Source organism: Patiria miniata, unplaced genomic scaffold (assembly GCF_015706575.1).
Source record: "Patiria miniata isolate m_02_andy unplaced genomic scaffold, ASM1570657v1 HiC_scaffold_13, whole genome shotgun sequence".
NCBI lineage: Eukaryota > Metazoa > Echinodermata > Asteroidea > Valvatida > Asterinidae > Patiria > Patiria miniata.
The window spans coordinates 11,538,389-11,552,431 of record NW_024037051.1 but is presented as its reverse complement, the minus strand read 5'-3'; the positions used below and the strand labels follow the sequence as shown (position 1 = coordinate 11,552,431).

Genomic DNA, 14,043 nt, shown 5'->3' with positions numbered 1-14,043 from the left:
CATTCCCACCCCCCCCCCCCGTATTTGTTACAACACTAGTCGAATTTGCAAAAACGCTGCACTGCAACGGCTAATTCGAAATACGGCCGCCTATGGCGTGTCAAACGTTGCAATATTCAATATTTTGCAATATATATGTTGAATGTTCAATATGTGTTTGTTATCTTTTACATTTATGTGCGATGTTCAATATAAGTGTGCGATGTTTTTCATTATTTGCGCGATGTTTTATATATTTGTGCGATGTTTTACAATATATGAGCGATGTTCAATATATGTGTGCGATGTTTTACATTTATATGCGATTTTCAATTTATATGTGCGATGTTTTTGACGATATAATTATATGTGCGATGTTTTCAATATTATGTTCGATTTTTTGCATTAAATGTGCGATGTTTTTCGATACAATTGTGTGTCTTGTTCTACAATATATTTGCGATATTCTCAAATATGTGAGCAATGTTTTACACATATGTTTGACATTTCGAGCTATTTGTATTCGATGTTTCATCGGTATATTTGCATTCGATCTTTTGCAATATGCATTTGATGTTTCCCTTTTCATTCGATGTTTCGTTTAGAGTCAAAGTCTGGTTACTAGACCGCGAAAGTCTGACTATTTTGCCTAAAGTCAGTGTATGAGTATGAGTGTCAGTGTCTTTAAGCATACGCAATGCGTTCATCATTGTTTGGGCAGTACCCCCAGCTGTGCCTGTTAGCCTGTTCTACCCATAGTGTTATGTGCATCATCTATGCATTGAGGAGTGCATGAAACATGGTCTGAGCTCCAAGGCCGATGTGCACCTGTCCCGTTTAATGATCCAGTTACCTGATAATTTGTTAGCATAAGCTGATGTAAAATTGGGCAACATTAGATGTTTATGAAAAAAAATCAAATTGTAAGGGGTTGACCTTGCATTTTTTTTTAGCAAAATCGGGAAAAAATCAGATGTTTCTGGAAAATTGCAGATTGTATGGGGTTAGATGTTTATGAAACATTTCAAATTGTAAGGGGTGAACATTGCATATTTTAGCGAAATTTGGCAAAATCAGATGTTTCCGAAAAAAATCAGATGTAAGGGATTAACCTTGCTTTTTTAGTGAAATTTTGCAAAGTTAGATGTTACGAAAAATTTTAAATTGAAAGGGGTTAACCTCGCATTTTTTAAAGCGAAAATGAGAAAAAATCAAATGTTTCTGGAAAATTGCAGATTGTAAGGGGTTAACCTTGCTTTTTGAATAAGATTGGGAAAAATTAGATACTCATGAAAAAAAATTCAAATTGTAAGGGGTTAACCTTGCATTTTTTTAAAGCAAAATAGGACACAATCAGATGATTCTGGAAAATTGCATATTGTTAGGGCTTAACCTTGTATTTCTAGCAAATTTGGGGAAAAAGAAATGTTTATGAAAAATTTTAAATTGTAAGAGGTGTACCTTGTATACTTAGTAAAATTTGGCAAAATCAGATTGTATGAAAAATCTAAAATGGTAAGGGGTTAACCTTGCTTTTTAAGCAAAATTTGGAGCATATTTTACTAAAATTGGGCAAAATCAGATGCTTCTAAAAAAATCCAGATGTAAAGTTTCCGCAAAAACAGCTGTTGAAAAAGAGCCCAGTGTTGAACTTTACTGAGTCTGAGGTCTATCGAGGGGACGATCCTTATTTCAACTCTTGGAGATTCGCTGACAGTCTCTATTTTTCTTTTTAAGAAAGTCGAAATAGCTGAAGAGGGAGGTGAGAATCTATATGTGCCTAGATACAAAGATTAGAAATCGACGCGTCTGCCTTTTGAAAATACACAATTGCGGTGTTCATTGTTGCGTAATGATCCGCCTAGCACACGACTGTTTTGCACATTAGGCTGTGTTATGCAGCTTCCTAACAAACCAAACACACTGGGCTCATTATATCGACTTGTTTTTACCCATTAAGGTAAAGCAAATGGACCCAGTAATCTTCCTGGCGCGTTTGCTCACCTATAAAGACAACTTTTCTCAGTTTAAGGACAATTCTAAGGTAACGACATGGCCGAGCGGTTACGATTCGTCGTCCACGGTTAGCGGGGTCCCGGGTTCGAATCCCGCTGGTGTCTTTTTGGTTTTTAACGTATGAGTTCAATCATTTACTAAATGAGATTTAATTTCCCGTCGTGTAAGCACTGCTGCTGGTACTGTCCGCGAGTTCCAGGTTGGCGCCTTCGTACAGGTTCAGGGCATGTGGTCCACTCGGAGGAACAGGGCTTAGGGGCCGCCCTGTTCCTCCCTTAGCTCTTTGCTTTTACATGGTGCCTGGCCCTCCGGGGTTATATGGATGGATAGGGAAGGAAGTGTGTATTGGTCGGGGACGCCGAGACCCCGGAAGAGAACTAAGGGATCGGCTGGGGCATTGTTATGGCTCAGACCGATCCCTGAAAGCTTGACTAGCACATAACTTTTTGATTTGTTTTACCCTCTATCTTTTATACTTTGGTTTAGTTTGATATCTACAGCTGCTCGGCAGGTCTACGGATAGTATCAAAATTGAAACAAAGGTGTATGTCATAAATCAATGAATATTTCATAATTGACTATAATCAAAACGGAGTTTCGTTTGATCAATTTGACTATCATTATATAATGACGCGATTGCCAATTGACGTAAGAAACGCCATAAATTATAACGGGAAAGAATAAAGATGTACATTGTAATATAAATATTATTTATACATCTTTCAAATAACGTGTCTTTAATTGTGAGCATTCCAAACAATACAGTAATTCGCAATAGTAATAGAATGGTATATGATAGCACGATCAATGCGTCTCTATTTGATTTTAAAAATATAATTTAGGCCCCTATGTGTGAAATAGTCTGTGATTGACTATGAGCATTCCATACGAATGAGTCAATTCGCAAAATATAGCAACAACAAAAGAGAAAGGAAAAAGAGAAAATTCCTTTACCCTAAACACTGGAAAAATAATTTGTTTTAAAAAAGTCAAATGGGACACTTCATGTATTGATTTAACAGTTTGCAAGGGGTTAACCTTACATTTTAGCAAAATTGGGAAAAATCAGATGTTTCTGGAAAATTGCAGCTTGTAAGGGGATAACCTTGCATTTTTAGTAAAATTTAGATGTTTATGAAACATTTCAAATTGTAAGGGGTGAACCTTGCTTTTTTAGTGATTTTTGGCAAAATAAGATGTGAATGAAAAAATTCAATTGTAAGGGGTGAACCTTGCATTTTTTAGCAAAATAGGGCAAAATCAGGTGTTTATGAAAAATGTCAGATTGTAAGGGGTTCACCTTGCATTTTTAGCAAAATTGGAAAAAATCAGATTTGTATGCAAAATCAAAAATTGTAAGAGGGTTCACCTTTGCCCAATTAGGGCAAAATCAGATGTTTCTGGAAAATTGCAGATTGAAAGGTTTTAACCTTGCATTTTAAGCAAAATTGGGCAAAATGAGATTTTTATGAAAAATCTGAAATGGTAAGGGGTGAACGTTGCATTATATTAGCAAAATTGGGCAAAATCAGATGTTTGTGAAAAAAAAATCCAATGTAAGGAATTAACCTTTCTTTTTTCTTTAGTGAAATTTGGTAAAAATTAGATGTTTATGAAAAATTTCAAATTGTAAGGGTTAAGATTGCATTTTTTTTAAAGCAAAATAGGGCAAAATCAGATGTTTATGGAAAATTTCAAATTGTAAAGGGTTAACCTTGCATTTAAGCAAAATTGGCCAAAATCAGATGTTTCTGGAAAATTTCAGATGTAAGGGATTATCCTTGCTTTTTTAGTGAAATTTGGCAAAGTTAGATGTTCATGAAAAATCTCAAATTGTAAGGGGTGAACCTTGTATTTTTAGCGAAATTGGGCAAAATCAGATCTTTCTGGAAAATTTCAGATTGTAAGGGGTTAGGCAAAAAAAAATGTCTCCGGTTTCTGATATGGAGCTTGCCCAAAAAGTGGTGCGGCGACGCGGCTTTTTTTTTTTTTTTACCTGATTTTTTTGCTTCAAATGTCGGCTGATGACTGCAAATGGTGCCCGACTAAACTTAGTGCAAATATATGGGAGTCCAGAGAGGCCACATAAAGCTTATTCTCAACCATAACCCAATCTAAAAACACGTTAAAATTGTGCAGCAGCAGCAGGATTCCAGTCAAACCAGTGAGTTTGGCGGTTTTGAGTCATCATCTTTCATTGAAAAAAAAACTTTTTCATTTTGCCGACGCGCATGGCTACGGCGACGCGCGATCATACCAGAAACCGGAGACTATTTTTTTCGCCTTAACCTTGCTTTTTTTAGTGATATTTGGCAAAATAAGATGTGAATGAACAATTTTAAATTGTAAGGGGTTAACCTTGCTTTTTAAGTAAAATTTGGCAAATTTAAATGTTTATGAAATATCTCAAATTGTAAGGGGTGAACCTTGTATTTTTAGCGAAATTGGGCAAAATCATATCTTTCTGGAAAATTTCAGATTGTAAGGGGTTAACCTTGCTTTTTTAGTGATATTTGGCAAAATAAGATGTGAATGAAAAATGTCAGATTGTAGTTTTAGCACAATTGGGAAAAATATGATTTGTATGAACAATCAAAAATTGTAAGAGGTTAACCTTTGCCCAATTAGGCCAAAATCAGATGTTTCAGGAAAATTGCAGATTGAAAGGGGTTAACCTGGCATTTTTAGCAAAACTGGGCAATATCAGATTTTTATGAAAAATCTCAAATTGTAAGGGGTGAACCTTGCACTTTTAGCAAAATTGGGCAAAATCAGATGTTTCTGAAAAGTTTCAGATGTAAGGGGGTTAACCTTGGTTCTTAGTAAAATTGGGCAAATTTTAATGGGCCCCGCACCCCACACCGTAATTTTTTTGACCCACTTTTTGGGGTGACGAAAAAAACGCTTTGCCCCCCGAACAATTGTGTTCTGGATCCGCCCTTGCCCATGATTGCAGCGATCGCAAAGCCTCAAATCTCAAATCGGTGTTTTGAAGTTGCTGTCCTCGTGATTAAAACAATTTCTTTTTTTCCTACGTACCTTCACTTTATTTAGTTTATAAAACAAAAAATCTGTTGGGCGTCTACATCCTTTCGTAAATTTTTTTTTTTTTTTATCCAACAGATCCTCCAAAAAAAAAAAAACCGGACCCTTTGAATTGCGCCCTCAATATTATGTATATATGTGGTATCTTAATGAATTAAAAAAATGTGTGCCTTTATATGTGTCTGTAACATTTTCGAGCCCCCCCCCCCCCCCCCAGTCTGAGAATAAAATTATTTATTAACAATCCATCAGCTGACATGTTCGGGCGCCTCTACCTGGGTCTGGGGGCAGGGTCTCCCACATCCCATTTTAAAGCATGTACTTGCATTTGTATGAATAAAAATGAACCAAGATTTACTTATTATTTACTTACGTATTTAGACAGCGGTATTTACTTTTTGCATTTTTTTCTTATTCCCTCTTCCTTTCCCCTTCCTTCTCCATTCTTCATTTTCTATTTTGCCGAAAGCACCATGATTTAGCCGACAAAACTGACAAGGGGGGGGGGGGTCCCCAGCGACGCCCGTGCAGTGAGGAACACTGAAACCCGATGTTATAGTTGGGCCATAGAAAATAGTGGCTCATTTAATCGTAATGAATTCATATTAATCTACAACTACAAGTTCACGTAACGGAGACATAGTAAAGGGCAAGACTGCTTTATCTCAAAATAGGTCCATGGAATGTAATGTGTTAATTGCAATTTGAATGTTTTTCATCTAACTTTGCCCAATTTTAAAAAACAAAGCAAGGTTAATCCATTACATCTGGATTTTTTCAAAAACATCTGATTTTGCCCAATTTTAGTAAAATATGCACCGAATTTTGCTAAAAAAGCGAGGTTAACCCCTTACTATTTTAGATTTTTCATACAAATCTGATTTTGCCAAATTTTGCTAAATATTCAAGGTACACCCCTTACAATTTGAAATTTTTCATAAACATTTCTTTTTGCCCAATTTTGCTAAAAATACAATGTTAAGCCCTAACAATCTGCAATTTTCCAGAAACACTTTATTTCGCCCTATTTTGCTAAAAAAATAATGGTTAATCCCTTACAATATGAAATTTTTCATAAACATTAAAAAAACTTCCCAACTTTGCTTAAGAAAATGCAAGCTTAACCCCTGACAATTTGAATTTTTTCATGAACAACTAATTTTTCCCAATCTTATTCAAAGAGCAATCTGCAATTTTCTAAAAACATTTGATTTTTTCCCCCATTTTCGCTTAAAAAAGGCAAGGTTAATCCCTTACATCTAAAATTTTTCAGAAACATCTTATTTTACCCAATCCTATTTTCCCCAATTAAGCTGAAAATGCAAGGTTAATGCCTTACAATCAGAAAAAAAGTCATAAACATCTCAATGTGCCCAATTTTACTGAAAAGCAAGGTTACTGTCTTACATCTGAAATTTTTCAGGAACATCTGATTTGCCAAATTTCGCTAAAATATGCAATGTTCACCCCTAACAATATGAAATATTTCATAAACATCTAACCCCATACAATCTGCAATTTTCCAGAACATCTGATTTTATCTGATTTTATCATAAACATCTAATTTTGCCAAATTTTACAAAAAAAGCGAGGTTAACCCGTTACATCTGGAATTTTTCAGAAACATCAGATTTTGCCCAATTTTAGTAAAATATGCACCAAATTTTGCTAAAAAAAGAAAGGTTAATCCCTTACAATTGTAGATTTTTCATACGAATCTGATTTTGACAAATTTTGCTAAATATACAAGGTTTACCCCTTACAATCTGCAATTTTCCAGAAACATCTTATTGTGCCCTATTTTGCTAAAAGAGAAAATGCAAGGTTAACCCCTTACAATTTCAATTTTTTTCATAGACATCTAACTTTGCCAATTTTCGATAAAAAAAGAAAGGTTAACCCCTTTCAATCTGCAATTTTCTAAAAACTACTGATTTTGCCTTAATTTGGCAAGGTTAATTCCTTACATCGGATTTTTTCAGAAACATCTGATTTTGCCCAATTTTGCTAAAAATGCAAGGTTAACCCCTTTCAATTTGGAATCTTCTAGAAACTTCTGATTTTGCCCTAATTTGGCAAAGGTTAACCCCTTACAATTTTTGATTTTTCATACAAACCTGATTTAGCCCAATTTTGCTAAAAATGCAAGGTTAACTCCTTTCAATCTGGATTTTTTTCATAAACACCTGGTTTTGCCCTAATTTGGCAAAGGTTAACCCCTTACAATTTGAAATTTGTTCATAAAAATATCATTTTGCCCAATTGTGCTTAACATGCAAGATTAACCACTGGCCTTTCAATCTGCAATTTTCTAGAAACTTCTGATTTTGCCCTAATTTGGTAAAGGTTAACCCCTTACAATTTTTGATTTCTCATACAAATTTGATTTAGCCCAATTTTGCTAAAAATTCAAGGTTAACCCATTACAATATGAATTTTTTTCATAAACACCTGATTTTGCCCTATTTTGCTAAAAAATGCAAGGTTAACCCCTAACAATTCGAAAAGCAAGGTTAACCCCTTACAATTTGAAATTTTTCACAAAAATCTGATATTGCCCAATTTTGCTAAAAATGCTTAGTTAACCCCATACAATTCTGCAATTATCCAGAAACTTCTCATTTTTCCCAATTTCGTTTAAAAAAATGCAGGCTTAACCCCTTACAATTTGAAATTTTTCATAAACATCTTATTTTGCCAAATTTCACTAAAAAAGCAAGGTTAACCCCTTACAATCTGAAATTTTCCAGAAAGATCTGATTTTGCCCAATTTCGCTAAAATATGCAAGGTTCACCCCTTACAATTTGAAATGTTTCATAAAAATCAAACCCCATACAATTTGAAATTTCCCAGAAACACCTGATTTTTCCCAATTTTGCTAAAAATGTAAGGCTACCTCCTTGCAAACTGTTAAATCAATACATGAAGTGTCCCATTTGACTTTTTAGGGTAAAGGAATTTTCTCTTTTTCCTTTCTCTTTTGTTGTTGCTATATTGTGCGAATTAACTCACTCGTATGGAATGCTCATAGTCAATCAAAGAATATTTCACACATACATGTAGGGGCCCAAATTATATAATTTAATAGAGACGCAATGATCGTGCTATCATATACCATTATATTACTATTGCGAATTACTGTATTGTTTGGAATGCTCACAATTAAAGACACGTTATTTGAAAGAGTATGAATAATATTTATATTACAATGTACATCTTTAGTCTTTCCCGGTATAATTTATGGCGTTTCTTACGTCAATTGGCAATCGCGTCATTATATAATGATAGTCAAATTGATCAAACGAAACTCCGTTTTGATTATAGTCAATTATGAAATATTCATTGATTTATGACATACACCTTTGTTTCAATTTTGATACTACCCGTAGACCTGCCAAGCAGCTGTAGATATCAAACTAAACCAAAGTATAAAAGATAGAGGGTAAAAAAAAAATCAAAAAGTTATGTGCTAGTCAAGCTTTCAGGGATCGGTCTGAGCCATAGCAATGCCCCAGCCGATCCCTTAGTTCTCTTCCGGGGTCTCGGCGTCCCCGACCAATACACACTTCCTTCCCTATCCATCCATATAACCCCGGAGGGCCAGGCACCATGTAAAAGCAAAGAGCTAAGGGAGGAACAGGGCGGCCCCTAAGCCCTGATCCTCCGAGTGGACAACATGCCCTGAACCTGTACGAAGGCGCCAACCTGGAACTCGCGGACAGTACCAGCAGCAGTGCTTACCGATTAAGCTAAGGTACTGTTGGTACTTTACGACGGGAAATTAAATCTCTTATAGTAAATGATTGAACTCATACGTTAAAAACCAAAAAGACAACAGCGGGATTCGAACCCGGGACCCCACTAACCGTGGACGACGAATCGTAACCGCTCGGCCATGTCGTTACCTTAGAATTGTCCTTAAACTGAGAAAGTTGTCTTTATAGGTGAGCAAACGCGCCAGGAAGATTACTGGGTCCATTTGCTTCACCTTAATGGGTAAAAACAAGTCGATATAATGAGCCCAGTGTGTTTGGTTTGTTAGGAAGCTGCATAACACAGCCAATGTGCAAAACAGTCGTGTGCTAGGCGGATCATTACGCAACAATGAACACCGCAATTGTGTATTTTCAAAAGGCAGACGCGTCGATTTCTAATCTTTGTATCTAGGCACATATAGATTCTCACCTCCCTCTTCAGCTATTTCGACTTTCTTAAAAAGAAAAATAGAGACTGTCAGCGAATCTCCGGGAGTTGAAATAAGGATCGTCCCCTCGATAGACCTCAGACTCAATAAAGTTCAACACTGGGCTCTTTTTCAACAGCTGTTTTTGCGGAAACTTTACATCATGGATTTTTAAGAAGCATCTGATTTTGCCCAATTTTAGTAAAATTTGCTCCAAATTTTGCTAAAAAAAGCAAGGTTAACCCCTTACATGTGAAATTTTTCGGAAACATCTGATTTTGCCAAATTTCGATAAAATATGCCACGTTCACCCCTTACAATTTGAAATGTTTCATAAACATCTAACCCCATACAATCTGCACTGATTTTCCAGACACATCTGATTTTTCCCGATTTTGCTAAACAAATGCAAGGTTAACCCCTTATAATTTGATTTTTTTTCATAAACATCTAACTTTGCCCAATTTTACATTCAGCAGTAGTATAGGCGGAGCAGCTCGACCCCCGTTGAGGTGGGATTGAGGTGGGATTGAGGTGGGATTGAGGTGGGATTGAGGTGGGATTGAGGTGGGATTGAGGTGGGATTGAGGTGGGATTGAGGTGGGATTGAGGTGGCATGAGGTGGCATGAGGTGGCATGAGGTGGCATGAGGTGGCATGAGGTGGGATGAGGTGGCATGAGGTGGCATGAGGTGGGATTGAGGTGGGATTGAGGTGGGATTGAGGTGGGATTGAGGTGGCATGAGGTGGCATGAGGTGGCATGAGGTGGGATGAGGTGGCATGAGGTGGGATGAGGTGGTATGAGGTGGGATGAGGTGGAGGTGGAATGAGGTGGAGGTGGAATGAGGTGGAGGTGGTATGAGGTGGAGGTGGTATGAGGTGGAGGTGGGATAAGGTAAAAGTGAATTTTTTTTTTTTTTTTTTTTTTTAATTTTAAAATGATTTTTTTTTTTTTTTTTATTTTTTTTTTTTTAAATTTATATATTTTATTTATTTATGTTTTATTTATTTATTTATTTATTTATTTATTTATTTATTTTTTTTTTTTTTTTTTTATGTCGTTTTAGTTTATTATTATTATTATTAGTTTTTTATTAACGGAGCCACGTAAGTGGCGACATTGGCCTTACGCTAGTAACCCGAACGGAGTGGAACTGTAGCGTAAGTCTCGAGACTTGTCTCGAGGCTAGCGTGTGAGCGATGAAGTCGCGAGCACGGCTCTAGTGCTGTTTTATTTTATTTATTTTTGTATTTATTTATTTATATATTTACTTCTTTTTTTTCTTTTTTTTTTGTCTTCAAAAATAGACTATTGAACTAATCTAAGAAAGTTTGTCGTGAACACGAAGTTAAAACGTTTGTACAGTGTGAAGTCCAGAGCCCCAATGGGCTTTTTCAATTTCTAAAGACGGGCTTTCTCAATTTCTAAAGACGGGCTGCCAATCACCTTGATTAAAACGAAGTTAAAACGTTATGCAGGCTAAATACACTTCCTATATGGGCTTTCCTAATTTATACAGATGAGCTTTCTCAACTTCTAAGATGAGCGGTCCGTCACATGGGCCTCTGTTCTAATTCTAAGACTGGTGCCAGTGGTCCGTGGGAAAGACCCGTGGTTGTCGGAGAAACTTCTACAACAATCATCACATGGGCTTTCCTAATTTCTAAAGATGGGCTTTCTTAATTTCTAAGATGAGCTGTCCGTCACATTGGCCTCTGTTCTAATTCTAAGACTGGTGCCAGTGTTCCGTGGAAAAGACCCGTGGTTGCCGGAGAAATTTCTTCGTCGCGAGCAGGGCCCGTACGGAGTCACGTTAGTGGCGACATTGAGCTCACGCCAGTGAACCCTAACGGAGTGGGGAATTCGCAAGTCTCGAGCAGCGCTCTAGGTCTCTGGTGCCCTGGACCCTTCATCGCTAACAATTCAATTCGATTCATTTCAATTCAGTTCAATATTTTATTTTATCAGAACATATTTAAACATGGTGGTCTAATAAGGAGGCACAAGTCTCGATCGTAGACACGCTCCAACAAGTCCGGAGTTACGCGGCGATTGGGTAGTCTAAGCATTTGACCTCGTTTTCCGGTGGAGGATCATGATCCTCATCGAGGATCATATCGGTAACCCCGACGAGGATCACCAAACGGGGCGTGTCTGAGGCGTTGTGACGTCATGGATCATGGACAAATCGATAATAAGGTAGGGTTTAACACTGAATGAGTATTATTGCTTGAAGATAATAGTACAACAAAAGGGGAGAACGGTATACGACTATGCAGACAACGCGCGTGTAAGGGAATAGTAATTATATGTTGTTTTAGTAACTTGAAGCGTCAGTAAAAATTAAAACAATAGATTAACCCAATTCATGGATGAAGGCGGTTATCGATGTCTTATCGATGGGCATACTTCGTGAATGAAACTTTATTGTTCTTTTTTGTTGTTGTTGGTTTTTTTTAAATTATTATTATTAATCAGGCGACACGTTATCGAGATGGGACCAAATACAAAAACATTTAAAATTATACCTGTATTTGTTGCGAATGGGTGTTATCGTAATGTATTATACAGTATACAAATATAAATGTACCAGTAATGAAAAATGACTTATAACCTGGAGACACGGACACGCAAAAAACAAAAAACAAAACCCACAGTATCACACCGAATTTGTATTTACAAGTACGTGTATTGGGTTTTATTTCACAACACAAAATCAATAACATAACAATAAGTAGTATTACATGTATTTACATTCTTTAATTTATTTACATTTTGCATTTCACTCCCCACGCTTTGACGATTTTTATCCGTAGTCGGCTATTTTCGTATCATTTATATCAGTTCATTACTATTGTTCTGTTACCCACACCATTTCTGATGGTCCAGAGTAGTCTTGGTATACTCGAATGGGGAAATCCGTGTACGTCGTAGTGCTGAGTCATCGAAGGATGGCAACAAGAAGCCGGACAAGTCCGGTCTTGTCCAGTCGTCATAGGTCTGAATTCGCGGTGCTTTTAAATATCTCCATGTACTGGCAATTGGCGTTTATTAGAGGAACGTTCGATGTTCATCGTTTCTGGGGATTAGCGGTGTCGTAGACACAAGTCTGAGCATAGTATTTTGATTGAATTTCAGGGAATCTTGACCAGGATAGGATCAGACTGAGTTTTCCAATGTACGTACCGTACTGTTTTCTTTTCCACCAAAGGCACTACAGAATACTATTATTTTTTTAAGAATTACAATAGACTTTTCTCAAACTACTAGTCTTCAGTCAACACTCGTCTTCCTCAAGATCTCGGAACAGTCCGTCAAATTTGGCTTGGTGTTTAGGCATTATCCTGTTCAGGGCTGTGTTTACTTCTGTGCCTTTATTAATTTTTCTTTCCAGCTCTTCAACAATTTCCTGATGAGTATCATTATCTTTCAAATGCAGGTAACTTGACAAAAAATCCTTGTAGTTGTTGAAAAAGCATCGCTTGACTGCCCAGAGTGTCTTCCTATTTGCTTTTTCCTTGGCTTGATCTTCATCCATACACCCGTTGACGTACTTTTCATATTTCTCACTCCACATCTCTTCAGTGGCGTCTTTGGCGTCTTCCAACCAGTCTTGATAGGCGGCATTGTCTTCCAAATCAGAACTAGACTCATCTTCATCCGATAATTCGTCTTCTTCTACCTCCGTTTCGGATTCCGAATAACCTTCCTCGAAAACTTCGTCTTCATTCTCCGAAGATTCAGCTTCACGGTTTTCTATTTCCGAATCTTCAAATGACTCTTCTTCGTCCGATAAATTGTCATCTTTTACCTCCGTTTCGGATTCCGAATACTCTTCATCGAAATCTTCGTCTTCATCCTGCGTAGATTCAGTTCTACAGTTTTCTATTTCCGAATCTTCAAATCTACGCTTTTTAAAATCAGGTTCAGAATTTTCCACATCAACGTCCTCCACTTTAACTTCCTCTTCAGCATGTACATTTTCTATATGCCTCCGTAGGTTATATCTCCGTCCAAAGCTCTTGTCACACTTGTGACAAACATGGGATTTGTCTACAGAAATAGCATTCATGTTGAGTGTTTGATGGTTAATCTGCAAATGGCAAGAAACGGATGAAAACATTTGATATGTAGCTACTCATTCCACTAATTTCGCTGCTCGTGCTCAAATTTGCTCACGCATTGCCCTTTCATTGCTCAGTTACTCACCCCTTACTCTATTCTTGCTCCTTTGCTCGCCCCTTACTCTATTCTTGCTCCTTTGCTCACTCCTTACTCTATATTCTTGCTCCTTTGCTCGCCCCTTACTCTATTCTTGCTCCTTTGCTCACCCATTACTCTATTCTTGCTCCTTTGCTCACCCCTTACTCTATTCTTGCTCCTTTGCGCATTCCTTGCTCATTTCTTGCTCCTTTGCGCATTCCTTGCTCATTTCTTGCTCAGTCACTCACCCCTTATTCTATTTTTGCTCTTTTTGCTCATTCCTTGCTCATTTCTTGCTCTTCTCTTGCTCCTTTGCTCATTTCTTGCTCTTTTTGCTCTTGTCTTGCTCCTTGTATCACACCGTGGCGTTGCATGTCGCTTCCCTTAGCCAGCACTTGCAGGTAATAATAATAATAATAACACGATTGATAGCGCGCATTTTCGCAAGTAACAATGCGCGACTAAGGACATCTCCAGAAGACAAGTTACAGATTATGAGGAGAAAACAGATCAGTTTTCAGTTTGCCCTTAAAGTTGTCAAGAGAACTGATGTTGTGGATGTTGTGTGACAAGGAATTCCAGCATCGGGGACCAGACACTGAGAAGGCCCTGTCC

The 14,043-nt window shown here is 37.2% G+C and overlaps 1 protein-coding gene across 1 annotated transcript; it reads right to left on the bottom strand.

Moving 5' to 3' along the window:
- Window positions 1-12,502: 12,502 nt before the first annotated feature.
- On the bottom strand, window positions 12,503-13,297 carry LOC119721573 (U3 small nucleolar RNA-associated protein 25-like). The gene has a single exon (XM_038191652.1). The coding sequence runs from the start codon at window positions 13,295-13,297 to the stop codon at window positions 12,503-12,505; it is 795 nt and encodes a 264-aa protein (XP_038047580.1).
- Window positions 13,298-14,043: the final 746 nt, after the last annotated feature.